This window comes from Oncorhynchus mykiss, chromosome 9, assembly GCF_013265735.2.
Source record: "Oncorhynchus mykiss isolate Arlee chromosome 9, USDA_OmykA_1.1, whole genome shotgun sequence".
Classification (NCBI taxonomy): domain Eukaryota; kingdom Metazoa; phylum Chordata; class Actinopteri; order Salmoniformes; family Salmonidae; genus Oncorhynchus; species Oncorhynchus mykiss.
In genome coordinates this window covers 58,496,405-58,518,822 of record NC_048573.1, presented here as the reverse complement: position 1 = coordinate 58,518,822, position 22,418 = coordinate 58,496,405, and the positions used below count along the sequence as shown (strand labels likewise).

Below are 22,418 nucleotides of genomic sequence, written 5' to 3'. Positions count from 1 at the left end.
GTCATTCTGTTCATGAACAAGGCAGTTAACCCACTGTTCCCGGTAGGCCGTCATTGTAAATAAGAATTTGTTCTTAACCGACTTGCCTAGTTAAATAAAAACAATTAAGTAGGTACTGATTTATGACTTCAGTTTAAAACTAGATTATAATAGGCATGGCTCACTCATCCAGTCGTGTAAATTTGTAAAGTAAACAGGAAAGGAAAAATGTCCTTCATTTATGCTTAATTTTATCAGGCAAACAATTCCCAGCATTAAGCAGATCACCAATGATTAAAAAAAGTAATCGATCATCATCACCGTCAACGGCATTTTGATAGCAAGAGGTGCCAGTAGGTATATTACTCCGTGTCACGTACCTGCGTGCATGCATCATGCAACTCTGCCATCCTCCACATCTGAATTAATGTGCAGTACCGTCTGCTGCCATTCTTATTCATTGAATATTGGCACACATTTTAAACTATATACTAACTGTATGTAGCCATGCGTATATTGGTGATACAATTCAGTGAATGGGCATCATAATTCGTGAAATAGGTCAAGATAAGAGAAAATGTGTCTATGAACTACTTTCTATAAACGAGCGAATGTGGAGGGATTAATTCCTACCCTCTCTTCCGCTCAAATAACTAATCTGTCGTAGTCAGTAGTTGAGAGATTTAAGGTTGTGCTTAGGCAATGATGAAACTAAGATGGCGTCTAACACGGACAGGATGAACGGGGGATAGCGAAATTGGTCACAAATTGATTTGATGGGGACGTAATTCTCACAGTCACTCGTTGTACAAGCAAACGAGTCTTTGAAGTGGATAATCTTTACACTTCTACATCAATAGAAGTGGGTCTAAGGGGGAAGCGAGGCTGAAAACGGTCAACTTTACGTGAGCTAACTGGACCTAGCTTGCTAACGTTAGCTAGCTAACCAACGACAGCTAGCTAAACAACAACAAAGTAAGGAGGATAGTCTCTGGAGAAGGAAGTGTCTACGGGATTGTCCGGAATATTTTAATAAAATTAATCAATTCACATCTGGCTTGGGACACGTCCAAAACAGAAGTAACCAAAATGTCAAGTTAAACTTCCACGCCAATTTCCAGTGATATCTGAGACCGGAGGTGCTGCCTGGGAGGGGGCTGAAAAGTGGAGGCCATAACGACCGTTCGCTTCAGCCACCCTAATCGTGACCCAGTGCTGAACAATAGACCCCGTGAGCTTTCAAGACACCTAAACGGCCCATTATTGGTGACATCTGAATCCATTATTTCGTCTTTGACCACGCTGAACGTGTCAGGAAGAGTTGCTGTCCAAGTACCAGCTATCTAATATGATGTAAGTCTATATAGTTAGTCTAATAACGTTAGATATACATCTTATCAAGTAAATTAGCTAACTAGTTAAGCTGCTAAAAATCACAAACTCCTTGGGATTTTCCTAGCTTGTCACCAAGGACCCATATGTGCCAAATGGCCCAAATTGTGTGGTGTTTGACAATGACAACATGAATTTGTTACCTAACTTGGATGGATTGCTCCCATATTTGGTCTTGTTAAGTGGATGGGTGCAATCAGGCCTTCCGCTTTAGTAATTTAGCCTTAACTCCTGTGACGTCTGTATGTTGAGATTAGGGACTTTACAATTTGAGAATCTGTCCCTACATTTGAGTACTAAGCTTCCTCAAATGTCCTTATCATTATTTTCTATTGACAGGAAATGTAGGAGGCCTTCTCAGATAACATACCTCAGTTCTTGTGAAATCAATTGTAGTAAACAAAACACATCCCAGACAGTAGGACTTTTTCATATCACCATTATTTGTTAGTGTGTTATTTTCTATTGATGACCGAACACCAATTTGACCTCTTGATGCATCTTATGAGACATATCCATGACACCATGTAAGAAGTGCTTTATTTGTTGTGGCTGTAAGGTAGGGGGAGGGGTGACCAGTTACATAGAACTCCTCCCCCATCTTGGGTTAACAACAGGCTTGGGTTTTTGACGTCATAGGCTGCGTTTTAGACAGGCAGCCCAATTCTGGTATTTTTGTCACTAATTGGTCTTGACCGATCAGCTCTGAAAAAGTTGTGTGAAAATATCTGTTGTGATTGGTCAAAAGATCAATTAGTGTAAAAAATAATTGGACTGCATGTCTAAATGCAGTTTAACTAGATTATATGATGCTCTGTTTACTTATTCCAAATATCAGAACAGGATTCTATTCAAAAATGTTATCCACAAGTAGAAGGATCATGTAAGATTTGTGAAACAATGGCCATTCAAAAATGTTGGTTGTCTCCCTTGGGCCCCTTTCTCTTTGTTTGAGCTGATGAAAAACAAACTCTGAAGCGCTGTTAATGTATACAAATAGATTTATGGAGCTGTACTTATGAACTTTTTAATAACGGGTAATCCCAAGGGAAAAAGACCATGTGATTGTTTGACCCTTAGCCTAATTTTGAATTTGTCTCAACATGTTTTTTGTCCCCTATTGATAGGATTGGAAGTTACAAAAATATATTTTTATGATAGATATTAATGTGTTTACAAATATTACATAAACAATCTTAGATTTGGGTGATGTGATCAAGCGTAATTCAAAGCCCACAGACGCAGGGAGTCTGGCGGCACATTGTGACACAGCTACACGGCTCTGAGACCACCGTCTGTGGGAGACGCATAGCCCAACTGCACACCTTCCCAACAAACGCGTCCTCTATTCATTTGAATGTGGTGACAGCTGGAGAAATTGCTTGAACCTCGCAGAGAATTCTAAAAGTATGAAAAACAACCATCCAATTTTCTAGAACACTGCTTTGCGGTCTCGTACACGCTTTGGACTCTGATTAGCACTTAAGACAGTTGCAAAATAAGTTGCTTCACTGTGTGGTGACTTGACATGCTGATTCTTGGCCTTACCTTTTGCCAGGGCGATGGAGGGGGAAGACTTTGTGCCGCCTCCTGAGTGCCCAGTGTTCGAGCCATCGTGGGAGGAGTTTCAGGATCCCCTGGGCTATATTGCCAAGATCCGTCCAATTGCAGAGAAGTCTGGAATCTGCAAGATTCGTCCTCCTGCTGTAAGTGTTTACTGATACGCATCTATCATTTAACCCATTGAAACCTGTAGAGTTGAATGCGGTTGTTTTCTGCCAACCGTAACCAATCTGATGTAGTCTCACTGTTATTTGTGTCCAGCACACAACAGAAGTAATGTCTTCTTTCTCTCTTACAAGCTGAGCAAAGGCTTGAGATTGCAGGAGACAGAATGACAAGTGTTTACATCAAACATACATTGATCAAAGAATTCCCTTTCCCCTACAGGACTGGCAGCCACCCTTTGCTGTGGAGGTGGATAGTTTCCGCTTCACACCCCGTATACAGAGACTCAATGAGCTAGAGGTTTGTCTCTCTCCATCCTATGTTGTATCACTGAATGGTTGAGTCTTGATATTGAATAACTGTTCTAGAAGTCACTTGTTCTGGTTGACTCAAAGATTAAAAAAAAAATTCACTCCATCTAATCATATTAACTCCTGACCCCCCTCTCCTCAGGCGGAGACCCGAGTCAAGCTGAACTACTTGGACCGGATTGCCAAGTTCTGGGAGATCCAGGGATCCTCCCTCAAGATCCCAAACATCGAGAGGCGTATCTTGGACCTTTTCAGCCTGTCCAAGGTGCTGGAGCTGACTGACTGATGTCATTTCTCAATAAACCCCCTGTTGCATGTCTTACTTCAGTATAACAAAAATTGTGATAGATCTTACTATTGCTAACACTCTCCAACTGTACTTATTAAGCCAGTAAAACTGAGCTGACTGTACACTTACTGTATTATTTTGTGCTGTAGGTTGTGATAGAGGAGGGAGGGTTTGATATAGTCAGTAAGGAGCGGCGTTGGGCTCGTGTGGCCCAGAAGCTTGGTTACCCAACTGGCAGGAACATTGGCTCCCTCCTGCGCTCACACTACGAGAGGATTGTCTACCCCTTTGAGGTGTTTCATGCTGGGGCCAGCCTGCCGGTAAACGCTACACTCACCCACTTTGCTCCTGCTCTTTTGCGCTTACACAAGCGATCTATCAAATAGAATTTGACATGCATTGACCTACATGACTTGCATTCATTATTTGTTAAGATAGTTGCGCTGTTAATAAATGGTGTCCATCCATAGTCATGAAGTAGAACAGGGTTTAACCCCAGGATTTGTCTGTGTAGCAGACTAAGCCAAAGCTATATGATGGGGAAGAGGTGGATAGAGAATACAAGCCCCACTCCATCCCCCTACGCCAGTCTGTCCAGCCTTCCAAGATGAGCAGCTACGGACGCCGAGCCAATCGCCTCCAGCCAGACGTGAGTTATGGGCACACAGTCCACAATGACTTAATATATTCCCTTTTAACACTGTCACCCTTTGTGTGTGCTATTTAAAAACCTTTTTCACAGATCTTAACAGAAGTTTTTTTTTTTTTACCCATTGCCATGATCGTGTTGATCATTCATGTAAGCGCTCACATTCCACCACTGAATAATCAACACCCATAATCTATAAATAGCCAAATTTATTCATTGGGTGATGTGCTGCCTTCTGAGAACAGGAAGTAAAAAAAATAGTACTCTACTCTGGTTATTACAGAGCTGTCAGTGTAATACCTTGGGGAGAACAACACCTGCCATTAACACAAATCATGTTGCATTTGTAGATGTTATTATCTATGTAGACTATCAGTGATGGATTTTGTTAGTACTTGAATAGTAGTCATGGAGTTAAACTTGTATCATACGCCCATATAATCATGTACACTAAACAAAAATATAAATGCAACATGTAAGTGTTGGTCCCATGTTTAATGAGCTCTTATAAAAGATCCCAGACATTTTCCATATGCACAAAAGGCTTATTTCTCTCAAATTGTGTGCACATTTATTTACATCTCTGTTAGTGAGCAGATAATCTGTCCACCGGACAGGTGTGGCATATCAAGAAGCTGATTAAACAGCATGATCATCACACAGGAGCACCTTGTGCTGGGGACAATAAAAGGCCACTCTAAAATGTGCAGTTTTGTCACACAACGCCACAGGTGTCTCAAGTTTTGAGGGATTATGCAGTGGCATTCTGACTGCATGAATGTCCACCAGCGCCTTTTCCAGATAATTGAATGTTCAGTTCTCTACCATAAGCAGTCTCCAACTTTGTTTTTAGAGAATTTCGCAGTACATCCAACTGGTCTCACAACCGCAGACCCTGTGTATGGCGTTGTGTGGGTGAGCGTTTTGAACAGAGTGCCCCTTGGTGGGGTTATGGAATGGACAGGCATAAGCTATGGACAGCGAACACAATTGCGTTTTATCACAAGGTCCTGTTGCCCATTTTTGAAGGTATCTGTGACCAACGGATGCATATCTGTATTCCCAATCATGTGAAATCCATAGAATAAGGCCCAATAAATGTACTGTTGCATTTGTATAATTATACCTGTCTCTTATTTTGGCAATAAACACCTTACTTTACATTTTGCAGATACTTTTTTTGTGTGTGTGTGAAGATGCACCTTCAAATCAGGGGATTCTGCTATTTCAGCCACACCCGTTGCTGACCAGTGTATAAAATCAAGCACACAGCCATGCAATTTCCATAAACAAACATTGGCATTTGAATGACCTTACTCAAAAGCTCAGTGACTTTCAACGTGGCACCATCATATGGTGGCATCTTTCCAAAAAGTCAGTTTGTCAAATATCTGCCCTGCTAGCGCTGCCCCGGTCAACTGTAAATGCTGTTATTGTGAAGTGGAAATGCCTAGGAGCAACAACAGCTCAACCTCGACGTGGTAGGCAGCACAAGCTCACAGAACAGAACCATCGAGTGCTGAAGCACGTAGCGTGTAAAAACAGAGTTCCAAACTGCAAATAACTGAAATAATGGTCTGGGGCTGTTTTTTCAAGGTTCGGGCTAGGCGAAGGGAAATCTTAACGATACAGCGTACAATGACATTCTAGACGATTCTGTGCTTCCAACTTTGTAGCAGTTTGGGGGAGTCTCTTTCCTGTTTCAGCATGACAATGCTTGTGTGCACAAAGCAAGGTCCATACAGAAACGATTTGTTGAGATTGGTGTTGAAGAACTTGACTGGCCTGCATAGAACCCTGATCTCAACCCCATCGAACACTTTGGGATGAATTGGAACACCGACTGCGAACCAGGCCTAATCGCCCAACATCAGTGCCAGACCTCTCTAATGCTCTTCTGGCTGAATGGAAGCCCCTGCTGCAATGTTCCATCTAGTGGAAAGCCTTCCCAGAAGAGTGGAGGATGTTATAGCAGCAAAGGGGGGACCAACTCCATATTAATGCCCATGATTTTGGAATGAGATGTTCGACAAGCAGGTGTCCACATACTTTTTGTCATGTAGTGTATGTTATTGTCATATTCATAACATAATCTATTTTAAATGTCAATAGGCCAAATTAGTCATTAATACAAATTAATTTAATCTGTGTCCCAGCTCTTCCACTCCTTCACTATTACAGTGAATCCTTTTGTCCAGGAAATTGTCTAGAATTTGTTGTTGCCTAATAGTTTTAGGCATTATTCAGTTCCTTTGGCTCTGATACCTCATGATTTGAGCATAGCTCTGTTCAAGTAGTGTGATTTTGCTGTAATCTGATAGGGGTGTCTCTGGACTGACTAAACGCTCGAAGAGAGTTTGGGTTGAGGTCAGTGATAAAGTAGTCTACAGTACTACTGCCAAGAGATGAGCTATAGGTGTACCTACCATACTAGTCACCTTGAAGCCTACCATTGACAATGGACAAGTGGACTACTATGGTGTTCGACAACGCTGCAGGAGTTATGACCCGTTTATGTTGTCGTAGTTGTGTCTAGGGGGGCATATGGAGGAGGGAATGCTGTCATCTCCAGGTGGGTGTTTGTCTCCGTGTGCTGAGGGTGTCAGGTTCTTGTCCAGTTCTAGTCATTTAGGTTGCCACAGGCTAGTACATGTCCTTAAGCCTGGGTTGGAGAAGCTGTCATTGTTAAAGTATGGGGATTCTATAAGGGTAGCTAGCACACATGAGGACATTTTTTTTCTCTGAGTTAATTTCCTCATTCATTTCTAGCCAGATGTAAAATGTTCCTGTTTTGACTAATTTAATAGTGGGGTAGGTCTGCTCTATACCCGTCTCTTTCTCCTGTCTCTGTTTGTCGTCCCCCCCCCCCCCCCCCCCCCCCCCCACTGGTTGTTAATTTTGTCACACCTACCATTGAACATTGTAGCGCCCTGTATGCATCCTGTACTTGTTTTCATTTGCTGCTCTAATTATTGAACTCTGTGTGCTGTGCGTTCTGAGTGCTCAGTTACAGTGGGGCAAAAAAGTATTTAGTCAGCCACCAATTGTGCAAGTTCTCCCACTTAAAAAGATGAGAGGCCTGTGATTTTCATTATAGGTACACTTCAACAAAAAATCCAGAAAATCGCATTGTAGGATTTTTTATGAATTTATTTGACAAATTATGGTGGAAAAATTATTATTTGGTCAATAACAAGTTTATCTCAATACTTTTTTTTATATACCCTTTGTTGGCAATGACAGAGGTCAAATGTTTTCTGTAAGTCTTCGAGGTTTTCACAAACTGTTGCTGGTATTTTGGCCCATTCCTCCATGCAGATCTCCTCTAGAGCAGTGATGTTTTGGGGCTGTTGCTGGGCAACACTGACTTTCAACGCCCTCCAAAGATTTTCTATGGGGTTGAGATCTGGAGACTGGCTAGGCCACTCGAGGACCTTGAAAGCAACTCCTTCGTTGCCAGGGTGGTGTGTTTGGGATCATTGTCATGCTGAAAGACCCAGCCACATTTCATCTTCAATGCCCTTGCTGATGGAAGGAGGTTTTCACTCAATCTCATGATACATGGCCCCATTCATTCTTTCCTTTACACGGATCAGTCGTCCTGGTCACTTTGCAGAAAAACAGCCCCAAAGCATGATGTTTCCACCCCCATGCTTCACAGTAGGTATGGTGTTCTTTGGATGCAACTCCGCATTCTTTGTCCTCCAAACACGACGAGTTGAGTTTTTACCAAAAAGTTATTTTGGTTTCATCTTTCCATATGACATTCTCTCAATCTTCTTCGGGATCATCCAAAAGCTCTCTAGCAAACTTCAGATGGGCCTGGACATGTACTGGCTTAAGCAGGGGGACACGTCTGGCACTGCAGGATTTGAGTCCCTGGCGGCGTAGTGTGTTACTGATGGTAGGCTTTGTTACTTTGGTCCCAGCTCTCTGCAGGTCATTCACTAGGTCCCCCCGTATGGTTCTGGGATTTTTGCTCACCGTTCTTGTGATCATTTTGACCCCACAGGGTGAGATCTTGCGTGGAGCCCCAGATCGAGGGAGATCATCAGTGGTCTTGTATGTCTTCCATTTCCTAATAATTGCTCCCACATTTGATTTCTTCAAACCAAGCTGCTTACCTATTGCAGATTCAGTCTTCCCAGCCTGGTGCAGGTCTACAATTTTGTTTCTGGTGTCCTTTGACAGCTCTTTGGTCTTGGCCATAGTGGAGTTTGGAGTGTGACTGTTTGAGGTTGTGGACAGGTGTCTTTTATACTGATAACAAGTTCAAACGGGTGCCATTAATACAGGTAACGAGTGGAGGACAGAGGAGCCTCTTAAAGAAGAAGTTACAGGTCTGTGAGAGCCAGAAATCTTGCTTGTTTGTAGGTGTTCAAATACTTATTTTCCACCATAATTTGCAAATAAATTCATAAAAAATCCTACAATGTGGTTTTCTGGAGAGAAAAAAAATCTAATTTGGTCTGTCATAGTTGTGTACCTATGTTAAAAATGACAGGCCTCATCTTTTTAAGTGGGAGAATTTGCACAATTGGTGGCTGACTAAATACTTTTTTGCCCCACTATATATACAGATCAAAAAGTGCTTGTGACGTTATCAATACAATTATTATATTATTATATTATATACAATTATATTTGGCTAGCACATTGTTGTCCCACACCAAGGCCTATATATTAGAATATTTGATGTTATATCCATCTCTCTCCATATGCCTTTTTTCCACTCAGCCCTGTTCCCTTCAATTATTTGTATTTTTTTTCTCAGCTCCTCTTTTTCCTCCTCAAGTCTCAGTCCATTGTTGCTGTTGTCTCCCCATGCAGGGTCCAGAGGATTCTGCCTCCCACCCTCTCACTACTGGCTCTCAACACATCTCTGCATCGGTACTGTCTCTCTTGAGTGCAATGCGCCTGCCCGCTCTCGCTCCTTCCTGGCTCTCTTCTCGCCCCGTCTCTCTAGCTGGCTCTGTTTCTTTAGAAACAAACCCCTCTGTCTCTCGACCTTCATTTTGTGCCAGGCGCCCTTTGCTCTCGTTTTATAACTATTGACAAACCTCACCATTCATCAGCCTGGCATCAAGCTTTATCTGTGTTTAGCCCTTATTCTACTCACACACCCACTCAGACTGTTTGTTCCTGGAAACAGCCCGTGTAAATGCATCAGCATTAAGCGGTCTCACCTGTCCTTGTTTGTGAAATCAGTGTTGATCTTTCTCTCAATCTCTCGATCTCTCTCTCTCTCGATCTCTTGCTCTCATTTGTACTTTTCTTGGGTGGCTTTACTGCTAGGTCTCTGTGCATCATTGCGTTGCTGTTGACTGTTAACGCTTTCATACCCCGGTCTGCTGCAGTGCTATTGTGACTGCATGTGTTCTATTAGAGTGCACCACTCAGTTAAAAACCGGTAGGTTGTGTTTGGCAAAAACCCTGTTAATTTGGGAGTAAGTCAAATATTTGGAATATGCAAAATAAGCCTTTTACATTCATGGCCTCAAGCATTGCCCCTTCAGAAGTTAGAAACACAATTTTACAGATTTAGGATCTGAGGCCGAGGACACCTCACTACCGTTTTGTTGGTGTTTTTATATAAAAATGTGACCACTGTTTAGCTCAGTTAAAACTTGTATGTTGGTTCCCCAAATTAGTTTCCTTTGTTGCTACGTGTGTGTAGGTGCGTGTTTTGTTGCTTTTGCTTAAAGAGTGGTGTGTCTTTACCTTTGTTTAATAACTCAATTGTCACAGATGTACTGGTAGTGTTGCTACTCTCTTAGCCAGTCCTCTCCTCTAGTACGTCAGTTGCTGATATTCTCCCTCATCCTCTTTCTCTCCTGATTCCTTGTCCCTTCTGCTTCTCCATTCCCTCTCAGTATAGTTGAAAGTGTATTGGAGTTGCTACCTCCACATCTCCTTACTGACCTTCAACCTCTGTCCCCTAGCCTGACCCCACAGAGGAGGACATAGAGAAGAACCCTGAGCTGAAGAAACTACAGATCTACGGGGCAGGGCCTAAGATGATGGGGCTAGGACTGGTTCCCAGGAATAAGAGCATCCCCAAGAAAGGTAACACAACTCACCCCCCTCCCTCACCACTGGGTGTGTCTGGAAAAAGTAGAATACGGTGCAATTTCAGATGCAGTCTCTTATCAAGTCAGTCTGTGTTGAATGCTGGGTAAGGTTACTGCTGGTCTCCTTCCAGAAGAGCTGCCTCAGACTGTGACTGTCCGTGATGCAGTTGCTGCGGTCCAGGACAAGGAGGAACCAGGAGAGGTCAAAGAGGGAGACTCCAGCACAGTCACCCCCACTCCACCGCCTCCTCCTGATGTCACGGTCAAGAATAAAGTGAAGAAAGAGGAAGATGATGATGATGGTGGAGACAGACATGATGAAAAGGACCAAGATGACCCTAACAGTGATGGGCCCTGCACCAAGATGACCATGAGGTTGAGACGTAACCTCAGCAACCCCCAGTTTGTAAGTGGCCTAGTTTCAATTCACCCTTATGGGCCGGTTACCCAGAGACGGATTAAGACTAATCCTGTACTGAGGAGCGTGATCACTGGAGATTCTCTGTCTGGGAATCCAGCCCTCTATTATCTGATCCTAAATCAGATGTTATAGATGATCTAATCATAAGGATGGACATTTTAAATGGAAAAACAAAGATTGTTGAACACTACACTGAGTGGGTGTGGCGGGGGGGGCGATTACCACTCAATATTAGGAAGGTGTTCTTAATGTTTGGTTTACTCACTGTATATGCGCCCAATAATTTAATGGATAAAACATTTAAATTTACTATTCCGTTAGTTAGCAACTTTGAATTGGTGTACGCCAATTCATGCTTTTTACTGTCAATTTAAATGGAGAACTTAAATTCCATCTCACTAATCTGTTCTGTTTTCTGCTAAGGTGGATTCGTTTGTGTGTCGGATGTGTGGCCGCGGCGACGAGGATGAGAAGCTCCTGCTGTGTGATGGTTGTGACGACAACTACCACACCTTCTGTCTACTGCCGCCCCTCACTGAAGCCCCCAAGGGCAACTGGCGCTGCCCCAAATGTGTGGCTGAGGTGAGAGAGAGTCACGGAGAACCACAGCATCCTGTTGTGTCAAACAAACATCATTCTATGTGGGTGCAGCCAGTCTATTTTAACCTGGGGAGTTAGTTGCCAGGTTTCCATCTAATTTGCGACAGATTTTTATGTGAATATTATAAAATCTGCATAGAAAAATATCCCCACCAGAGGTGTTTCTTTCAGGCTGACTTTGTTGTAAATAAAAGGCTGTGTGTGATGACATAGTGCACATAAAAAAAATTGCATATATTTTATGTACTTGTGTTTTCCACTCTACCGATAGTTTTGTCTCTGTTGCGATAAATAGCGAACTTGCCCAATCTGTTTTTTTGTGCATGCTGTTTAGACAAGTTTGCTGATAAAGTGGAGACTGGGCAGGTTAGGTTATATGAACATATGGATAAGATCATTTTTATTTGTTAATTGGTTGCTAAGCACCGGTAACTAGCGCACAAATGAAGGCTATTGATTTTAGGACCACACGACATGACATTGCTTGACTGTAAATGTACCTACATTTACCATGGTTATTCTATTGGCAATTGCGCAAGAAATCATTTTCACTGCAATTCGTCACAATTAATTTAAGACACAATCCCACTATGTCGAATGAACAAATAGTGATTTATACAATTGTAACACAAAATAAAACACAGGCTTGACATTTATACAACAGGTGGGTCTATATCTCGTGGAATGATGAAATAGTATTAATTAAATGAATCAAAATAATGTTTTTAATGAAAAATGTCAATCATTATTTTAATATGTTGGTAACCCGTTGTCCAAAAGTCATAATGCCCTTGAAGCTGGTGTTTTGGAGGATATATTGACACGTGCCCTTATATCCTTCAAACACCGGCTTCGAGGGCATTATCACTTAAGTAAACCAGTTAGGAAAATCACTGGGAATCAACTTAGCATTATATTCATCTGTAATTATTTTCTTTGCCTCTGTCCAATCCATCTCTTCAATGCCCTCATGTCTGCCTCTCCTCTACTTCCCTGTAGGAGTGTAAAAGACCAGCGGAGGCCTTCGGTTTTGAGCAGGCTACCAGAGAATACACCCTGCAGAGTTTTGGGGAGATGGCAGACACATACAAAGCAGACTACTTCAATATGCCTGTCCATGTACGTAGCCCTGTACAAACCTAAAAGACAAATGCTTTACTCTGTGGACAGAAACTGTTCTGAACATCGGTTGAGTTTTATCTTGTTAGTAACAACCTTTGTGTGTGAAGATGGTTCCTACAGAGCTGGTGGAGAAAGAGTTCTGGCGCTTGGTTAGTAGCATAGAGGAGGATGTGACAGTGGAGTATGGAGCCGACATCCACTCTAAAGAGTTTGGCAGTGGATTCCCCATGAACAATGGCAAGAAGAACCTCTCACAAGAGGAAGCGGTAACTAGCTACTAAACTATCTTCCTTTCTGTCTCTCCTTAATTCAACTGCTCATTTCACTCCTGTAGGTCTTCATATGCCAGTTTCTCTACATGGTTCTGTTTCCCCTAATTGAGTGATTTACTATTACTTCATGTAACAGTATATACAGTTCCTCTAAACCATTACCTGTACATGGTCCTCTGTCTGCAGGATTATGCCCGCAGCGGCTGGAACCTGAATGTGATGCCGGTGCTGGAGCAGTCGGTGCTGTGCCACATCAACGCCGATATCTCTGGTATGAAGGTGCCCTGGCTGTACGTGGGCATGGTCTTCTCAGCCTTCTGCTGGCACATCGAAGACCACTGGAGCTACTCCATCAACTACCTGCACTGGTAAATAGGACACTAACTACCACACACTACAGGACATGTTACAAACCGTACAGGAGACATGAGAAATGAATAGGCAGTTCATCTGTAGATGGTTGAGATGATTGTCCTTTTAGGTCCACTGTCTTTATACAGCATTCTAGATGTACTGACTGATAGATATTGTTAGTGTGACTAAAGCTGTTCCCTTCTGCCCCCTCCTCCTGCAGGGGTGAGCCTAAGACGTGGTACGGGGTTCCCTCTGTAGCAGCAGAACGGTTAGAAGAGGTGATGAAGAAGCTGACCCCAGAGCTGTTTGAGTCCCAGCCTGACCTCCTCCACCAGCTGGTTACTATTATGAACCCCAACATCCTCATGTCTCACGGGGTCCCAGTGAGTAATGACACATGTACACATCACACACATCTTCATATTCTAGTGATGATTGATAATACTGTGAGAAATGTCCATGCTGATAACCTCCTTTCCATTTGATTGACAGGTTGTACGCACCAACCAGTGTGCTGGCGAGTTTGTCATCACGTTCCCCAGGGCTTACCACAGCGGCTTCAATCAGGGATATAATTTTGCTGAAGCCGTTAACTTCTGCACTGCAGACTGGGTATGCCTCTATTCCAATGGGTGTTTTTATGTAGTCTTTTCAAAATTCTTAATTTCCCCTTGGTTTTCTCTTTCTCCCTCTGTTTCCCTCTGCTGTTTCTCTCCCTTCCCTCCACCAGCTGCCTGCAGGGCGCTCCTGTATCGAGCACTACCGTCGTCTGCGGCGGTACTGTGTTTTCTCTCACGAGGAGCTAACCTGTAAGATGGCCGCCTGCCCTGAGAAGCTAGACCTCAACCTGGCCGCTGCCACGCACAGAGAGATGTTCATCATCGTCCAGGAGGAAAGGAAGCTACGCAAGGGCCTGCTGGAGAGGGTGAGACTATTAATCTAGAAGTTGAGCGTGTGAAAGACAGGACAATCTGTGGTTTGGTCACTGACTTCAGCAGTAAGTAAAATGACTGGTTTGTGGGAGCAATTTGATTGTTGTGGTTTCTTGCGTAATGTTGTCTGTTTGGTTTATGAGTTTCTTAGAAATGTTGGTGTTTGTTGTGGTATCTTGCATAATACTGACTGTCATCTTGTATACAGTGTTGCTCTTGCATGTGTCGTGGTTTCCTAAAGCCCTGTGTGTCGTGGTCTTTCAGGGTATCACAGAGGCAGAGAGGGAGGCGTTCGAGCTGCTGCCTGATGACGAGAGGCAGTGTGATAATTGCAAGACGACCTGCTTCCTGTCTGCCCTGGCCTGTTCCAACTGCCCTGAACGCCTTGTCTGTCTCTACCACACACAGGACCTCTGTAGCTGCCCCACAGACAAGCTCTACCTCAGGTACTACTGACCCACTGTCTCTGTGTGAGTCTCTTTCTCTCCATGTTTCGTTTGTTTACCACTAGCGCCTCACCTGTCTCTTCCTCCTCCCTACCAGGTACAGGTACACTCTGGATGAGCTGTTTGCCATGTTACATCGGCTCAAAGTGCGAGCCGAGGTGTTTGATTCCTGGGCCAACAGAGTGAAAGAGGCTCTGGAGCAGGAAGAGGGCAACAAGATAGGTGGGAAATGCCATAGACACAACCCATAAGATGGGAAGGTAGAACACACTGTTCTAGAATTGTGTGAGTTAGATGGGTGAGAATAACAACTGTTCCAAAAGGTGTGTAATGACACGGACTGTGTTTTAACTCCAGGCATCACAGACCTGGAGGTCCTGAAGGCAGAGGCAGCAGAGAAGAAGTTCCCTGACAACGAGCTGCTCCAGAGACTCAACACTGTCCTCACTGACACACATAACTGTCAGCAGACAAGCACTGAACTTCTCAACAAGACACAGACCAGGTAACACACTCACATGACCTAAATCATATCGAACACTGCCATACCCACAACTGCATTGGACTGCTCAATGACACACCCACAGTAGCACACACTATTGTGTATGTGTTTGTAGGAGGATGACTCTGGCAGAGCTGAAGGCTCTAGTGGAGAAGATGGAGAACCTGCCCTGTGTGATGAGCCAGCTGGAGGATGTACAGGTCAGTATCCACCAGCTAGATCTGAGCCCCCAGAGGAAACCAGTAAACCTGCTGTAGCTGGAACGTTGTTAATGTCCACACCGCTCTTCCTCCCCTACTTCCTTTCATTCCTTTTTTAATTCCCTCTCTCTCAGGCAGTCCTGCGTACAATAGAAGAGTTCCAGACTCAGTCCCGGGCTCTAGTGAGCGACCGGGACTGGCGGCGAGACTCCGCTCCCCCAGAACAACTGCAGGCCCTGTTGGAGAAGGGGGCTGGCCTGCCGGTCGATGCCCCAGAGTGTGAGCTGCTTAAGGGGCTGCAGGAGCAGGGCCGCTGGCTGGGCGAGGTGCGGCAGACCCTGGGGCCCGAGGGCGGTGAGATGACCCTGGCGGTCCTCAGGAACTTGATGGAGGTGGGCTGCAATGTTCCCCAGAGCGTCTCGGTGGAAACAGCCATGGCCGAGCTTCAGGAGCTCCTGACTATAGCAGAACGATGGGAGGAGAAGGCCCAGATCTGCCTGGAGCAACGGTGAGGGACACATGACTCATCCTGAATCTCTCTTTCTCCTCACTGTCTCACTCAATCGGTCTTTCTTTCTCATCTCTCACTTACACACAAGTTCTCAGGTTGTCTGCTCTTCCTAATGTCCCCTCTCTCTCCTGGTGTGATTGCAGGCAGAAGCACCCTCTGTCCACCCTGGATGCCATAGTAAACGAGGCCCAGCTCATCCCAGTCAAGCTGCCCAACATCCTGTCTCTCCAGGGCTGTCTGAGCCGAGCCAAGGCCTGGGTCACTGACCTGGAGGAGATCCAGGCAAGTAGAACCAACTCCTGCTGTCTATTATAAACTTATAACCACGTTCAATAGGCAAACGTTGTGTAATGTCGCAGATAGAAAATGCATAAATACAGCGAATGTGAATTATTTATTGTAAATGTCAGAGGCATGTTTGTTCAACATAATACATGTGAATGTTCCACAATGTTGTGCCCTGCTGAATGTAACCCTGGCTTGTCCTCCATTAACCTCCCCTTCTCTTCCTCTTCCGTGTGTGTACTGTAGAATGGGGAGCACTACCCGTGTCTGGATGACCTGGAGGGCTTGGTGGCGATAGGGAGAGACCTCCCTGTCAGGATGGAGGAGCTGAGGCAGCTGGAGCTGCAGGTAGCCAGCGCCCACTCCTGGAGAGACAAGGCCTCCAAGACCTTCCTGAAGAAGAGCAGCCAGCACAGCCTGCTACAGGTCAGAGAGGCCAGGGGTAGAGTGTGTTTGTGAGCCTTTTTAGTTCTTCATCTACAGTGGTTAAAAGATTGGTATTTGCCGCACATATCAATCACTAACACTTCAGGGAACACCAGAAAGAGTGAGAGACTGGCTGTGAATTGGGTGCATGTGAATATTGTTAGTGTTAGCCCTTATTTGAATTACTCTGTGAATGTGTGGGTCTTACTAACAGCATCATCACATCTTTTTCTTGCTGCAGGTGTTGTGTCCGTGTGTGGAGAAACGTAAGGAGAGGGGAGAAGAGACGGATCCATTAGGTGACCCAGATACCAACACTCTGGGCCTCTCTGCTCAGGACCTGAGAGACCCTGGTGCCATTGTGAGTCTGTATAGAGTCTGGCCTAGCCAGGTTCTAGTGTGTTATTTACCAGTGCCCAATGTTCCCTCTAAGCTGCACACGGGCGCGCAGCATCCTGGGACTGCCGCGCAGAAGTAATATTAGCCTGCTCAAAGAAGCACGAGATTGAACTCCACTCAACTTTCTAGAGTTTTTCTCCTTAGTTAACACTATCAACGTTTCTTTTTACTGTGGGAATTGTGATCGAATCAACATTAGCCACTTTCAATACGACATATCGAAACAAAACGAACTATGCAAGGCTTAGTATGTCAAACTTAGTAAGGCAGAACCCATGACAGTAGGATTTTATTGCATTGACAGGCACGATTCAACCCTCCAGACCTGTTTTTGGCATAACTAATCAGAGCTGCAGTAGGACTATATGCAACTAGACCCTTGCTATATATGGATCTGAACCAACTGGACTGTGTTTACAGGATGAGCGGTCGTGAGTAGATGTGCTTGTTTTGAGATCAAAGCGAGAGCTGCATGTGCACATTTGTTCATATCCTTTGCTAGTTAGTGTGTTATTAGCTCAGTTATAGATTTGTAGTCAGCAACAGGGGAATGATTGCTTCCTACAGGAACACAACACGTGTAGATTTCTATCTTTGAAATGCCAGTCCAGTAAAGAGCTTTTTTTGGCTTCAAGGGGGAAGTGTTGTATTTAGCCAATAGGCAGAGGGTAGTAAAATTTGTCTTGTTCTCTGTAATAATGGTATGGAAATATTAATGCAGTTTATTTTGTAACGTGGTTTCTTGCATCAAGCAACACATTTTCAGTCACATCCTTCAGCCAAGGAGAAGTGGATAAACAGGTTACTGTCAAGCCCTGCATGTTTTTTTCAAGTCTCATGGAATGTAGGCCTTCATTGAACACCACACATTGTCTGCTACCGTAGGCTGAATGATAGAACAGCTATTTCCATGTTAAAATGTTATGCTATGCATCTTCTCCATTGTTTTTGATGGTAGTCCACTGGCAGGCCTACATTATGATCCATCAGCCACAGTAGCCTACTCAACCACTGTCTGAAACTAAGTTAAAGTGGATAAAACCTCAGTGTTTACTGTAAAAGCTTGGAAGTTGCACATCATTTTCACAATTTTGAGGGAACATTGCAGGTGTCGGTATGTCATAACCAAATTCAAACAACTTGATTTGTCAACAGTTTCTATTAGGACTACAACGGGGCCTCAGACTAATACAAACAAAAGGCAGAGATGACAACTAGACAAGACATGAGACAATTACTTAAAAGTACAGGGTAGTGCATAATCTGTGTCTGTCCCTCTAGGTGATGGCGTTTAAAGAGGGAGAGCACCAGGAGAAAGAGGCTCTGCTGAGGCTCCAGAAGGTCAACCTGTCTAAACCAGGTGTGGAGAAGAAGGCTGAGAAAGAGATCAAGACAGAGCGGGAGGACAAGGAGAATGGAGGTGGGAGGTGGGGGGAGGACCCTATGGAGCTAGACACAGCCCTCCACTCTGAGAACTGTGGAAAGGAGAACGGGGACAGTAACCACACAACGACAGGCAGCAGCACTCCTCCTCAGTCAGTGTGTGTGTGTGGCCGGGCGCCACGCCCCCCTCTGCTGCGCTGCCACCTGTGTAAAGACTGGTTCCATGGTGGGTGTGTCCCGTTCCCCTCCCTCCTGCCCTCCTCCTCAGGGCACCCCATCAACCCCCTCTGCTGGTGGGACTGGGACTCACGCTTCCTGTGCCCGCGGTGCCAGCGCTCGCGGCGCCCGCGTCTGGAGACCATCCTGGCCCTGCTGGTGGCGCTCCAGAGGCTGCCCGTCCGTCTGCCAGAGGGAGAGGCTCTGCAGTGTCTCACAGAGAGGGCCATCACCTGGCAGGGGCGTGCCAAGGAGGCACTGGACAGCCCAGAGATACAGGGGGCACTAGAGAAGCTGCAGGAGCTTAAACAGAACCAGCCTCGCAGGGAGGAGGAGGACCGGAAGAAAGGGAACTGTGAGTCGGTGATAGTGCTATCAGATTCAGAGGGAGGAGAAGGAGATGGAGTGATAGACCTCACAGAGGAGAACTCTCCCAAGAAGACCCTAAAGAAAGAGATGAATGGCGGCATGCAGGCTGGATGTGAAAACGGCGTAAGCAAAAAAGTAAAGTCTCACCACAATGTTACAGGTTAGTAGACAACATTTGAACTCCAGTCTCCAGTCTATCATTTTACTTTTTCCCTGTCTGAATGTACCCCTTTACTGTAGACGCATACCATGTATCTGACTGTACCCCTGTGTGTGTACACACACACACACACACACACGTGCGCCATCTATCTGACTTTATCCCTTTGTACCTCCACCCAGGTGTGGGCTCTCTGCTGCCGCTGGTCCCATCACTAAAAGGCCCGGTGATAGAGCTGTCCCTGACCACCAGGACCCAGCTAGAGGAGTTACAGCTAGAGGGAGACCTGCTGGAGGTGTCTCTGGACCAGACCAGCACCATTCACAGAGTCCTGCAGGCTGCTTTAGAGCCACACAGACACACACTCAGAACACTCATACTGGTGAGAGACTAGGAAACCTCTAACTTTAGCTGTGTATGTTGTATTAGCTTAACTCCTATGGTGGTGTTGAAATGTACAATTTAGTAATAGTTAGTAGCTCAATTACTTTAAAACACTGAAGTGTGGGAAGATACTTGTTTGTGTGGACACCCCTTCAAATTAGTGGAATGGCCTTACCGAAGAGCTCAGTGGCTTTCAATGTGGTACCGTCATAGGATGCCACCTTTCCAACAAGTCAGTTCGTCAAATTTCTGCCCCGGTCAACTGTAAGTGCTGTTATTGTGAAGTGGTAACGTCTAGGAGCAACAACGGCTCAGCCGCGAAGTGGTAGATCACACAAGCTCACAGAACGGGATCGCTAAAGCGCGTAGCGCACAAATCGTCTGTCCTAGATTGCAACACAGTTCCAAACTGCCTCTGGAAGCAACGTCACCACAATAACTGTTCGTTGGGAGCTTCATGAAATGGGTTTCTGTGGCCAAGCAGCTGCACACAAGCCTAAGATCACCATGCTCAATGCCAAGCGTCGACTTGAGTGGTGTAAAGCTCACCACCATTGGACTCTGGAGCAGTGGAGACGTGTTTCCTGGAGTGATGAATCATGCTTCACCATCTGGCAGTCCGACTGGATTTGGCGTATGCCAGGAGAATGCTACCTGCCCCAATGCGTAGTGCCAACTGTAAAGTTTGGAGGAGGAATAATGGTCTGGGGCTGTTTTTTCATGGTTCGGGCTAGGCGAAGGGAAATCTTAACGATACAGCGTACAATGACATTATAGACGATTCTGTGCTCCCAACTTTAAGGCAACAGAGTCTCTTTCCTGTTTCAGCATGACAATGCCCCCATGCACAAAGCGATGTCCATACAGAAATGGTTTGTCGAAATTGGTGTGGAAGAACTTGACTGGCCTGCACAGAGCCCTGACCTCAACCCCATCAAACACCTTTTGGGATGAATTGGAACGCCGACTGTGAGCCAGGCCTAATCGCCCAACATCAGTGCTCGACGTCATGTATGTTCTTGTGGCTAAATGGAAGCAAGTCCCGGCAGCAATGTTCCAACATCTAGTGGAAAGCCTTCCCAGAAGAGTGGAGGCTGTTATAGCAGCAAAGGAGGGGACTAACTCTATATTAATGCTCATGGTTTTGGACTGAGATGTTTGACGAACAGGTATCCACATACTTTTGGTTATGTAGTGGATCATGTTTTTGTCCTGACCCCTGTCCTTAGATTGAGCTCCAGGAGCAGAAGGGAGCAGGCCGTGGGGGGCGGGCTAAAGACTCCAAGAGGAAGAGGAAGAGCCAGAGGGGCGTCACAGGGGTGGAGGGAACACCCCGGTCCCTGGACGCCTCGGAGTGCAAGAAGACCTGTCCCCTCAACCACACACCCCCTCACATACCCATCCAGACACACCCCGAGGTAACTGACCTCCTCGCTTTGTTTTCTTATTTTTGTTTATATTCTGTTAGACCCACCTCAATTTTGTTCATGAAATATATACATTAGTTATAATACATGTTTTAAAAAAGGTTAACCAGTTTAACTCAGGCTTCTCTCGCTTTCTCTCTCTCACTCAGATCTTGTGATATGGTTATGGATGCAGCTCTGGAGTAAAGAATGGTCAAACGTTTGGAGAGGGATAGAATGGACAGATTCTGGGCGGAAAGACATTGTCAAACTGTGGAAAGAAATGCAGGCTGCTCCCCTGCCTACCCCCCCTCTATACAGCTCCCCTGCCTACCCCCCCTCTATACAGCTCCCCTGCCTACCCCCCCTCTATACAGCTCCCCTGCCTACCCCCCCCTCTATACAGCTCCCGCGCCTATCACATTCAAACACTAACACTGATTCTCTTTGAGATCCTACATCTAGATTCTACACTCCTGTCTCATTCTCCATCCCCCTTGAACATACCAGCACATTCCTCTCTTCTGCCCTGTACTTTACACCCCCTCCCTCTTTCTCTCTATCTACCTCCCTCCATCCTCCCTGTGAAAGTGTTTTGGAGTGTAAGCTGGCTGGCATTGTCATAGGAGAGCAGTTATCTTTGGTCTTAATTAGGGATCCAGTTCTCTGAGGTCAGTCTGTTACTCAGTCAGTCAATATGCTATGTGTTCTCAGCTATATTAAATGCTAGTTTGACACAAGCTTGTCGAACAGACAGACAAGGAGATCCAGTTGTTTACCCACTTACTGAAGTAGGAATGAATTATTTCATGATCCATTTTTCTTGGGATTTTGGACATGAAGCTAACTTAAAGCTGAAGTTCAGTTCGTTGGAAGGTTGTGAATGACATTGTATCCTAGGTGATAATGGTCACCGTGGTAATGCTTGTATTTGTTTTGTATTGGTTCTTGTTTAAGGCTGGGCTGTTGGAGGGGACTTTGCATTTTCAATAAAGTCCATTTTGGATATTTAGGGAAGTGTGAAAAACAGGCATTCATGTTTTTGGTGCTACTTTCCCAAAATAGGTATCTGTACCTCTCACCTCTCTCACATTCTATCTCTCTGTCACCACTGACTCTCATTTGTTTTCATTCTATGATTTCGCCCCTCAGACTAATTATTTGATCCTCTGTCCTGTTTTTCAGTCTGTTCCTCAACCTTCTTCCCTCTCCTTCCAAACTAAAGTAACACTTCACTTCTATCACAATTTACTTTGTCTCCTCTGGGTTCGAATTATTATTATTATTATTATTATTATTATTGATATTGCAGACACGCAGTGGTCGAGTTTGTGTATGAACTTTTCATTTCAATGTTTACCTTTTTTTGTTTTTCACTCTTGTTAGAAAATAAAGGTTTAGAATTCTTTTAGGAATCTTTTGACTCCTGTCCCTCTTGTCCTTTCTATTCAATTATTTGACAGCATATTGAAGAATATTTCTGCTGCTGAATGGATCAGTACACCCTTTGTGTTGCATGAACGTCAAGTTGAACCACCGGGGTAGTCGTGGTGGTCCTGAGCTCCTTGCAACTCCCTTGAGATCATTTTGAGTGTGTTACTGTATTGCAGT

The 22,418-nt window shown here is 44.8% G+C and overlaps 1 protein-coding gene across 5 annotated transcripts; it reads left to right on the top strand.

Moving 5' to 3' along the window:
* The first annotated feature begins 637 nt into the window (after positions 1-637).
* On the top strand, positions 638-22,226 carry LOC110532487 (lysine-specific demethylase 5C). Of its 5 annotated transcripts, none has more exons than XM_021616439.2 (28): positions 638-1,332; positions 2,930-3,077; positions 3,322-3,399; positions 3,553-3,675; positions 3,849-4,019; positions 4,217-4,348; positions 9,179-9,238; positions 10,291-10,414; positions 10,551-10,825; positions 11,264-11,422; positions 12,440-12,559; positions 12,670-12,828; positions 13,021-13,202; positions 13,409-13,571; positions 13,681-13,800; positions 13,919-14,113; positions 14,385-14,566; positions 14,664-14,788; positions 14,924-15,071; positions 15,184-15,268; positions 15,403-15,776; positions 15,923-16,061; positions 16,311-16,490; positions 16,732-16,851; positions 18,171-19,017; positions 19,200-19,399; positions 20,631-20,819; positions 20,978-22,226. In XM_021616439.2, the coding sequence occupies exons 1-28, from the start codon at positions 1,328-1,330 to the stop codon at positions 20,984-20,986; spliced, it is 4,812 nt and encodes a 1,603-aa protein (XP_021472114.2). In that variant the 5' UTR covers positions 638-1,327; the 3' UTR covers positions 20,987-22,226. The 5 variants fall into 5 exon arrangements, with proteins under 5 accessions (XP_021472114.2, XP_021472115.2, XP_036844394.1 ...); XM_021616440.2 differs by having other exon boundaries at positions 4,214-4,348; positions 10,554-10,825; XM_021616438.2 differs by having other exon boundaries at positions 639-1,332; positions 4,214-4,348.
* Positions 22,227-22,418: the final 192 nt, after the last annotated feature.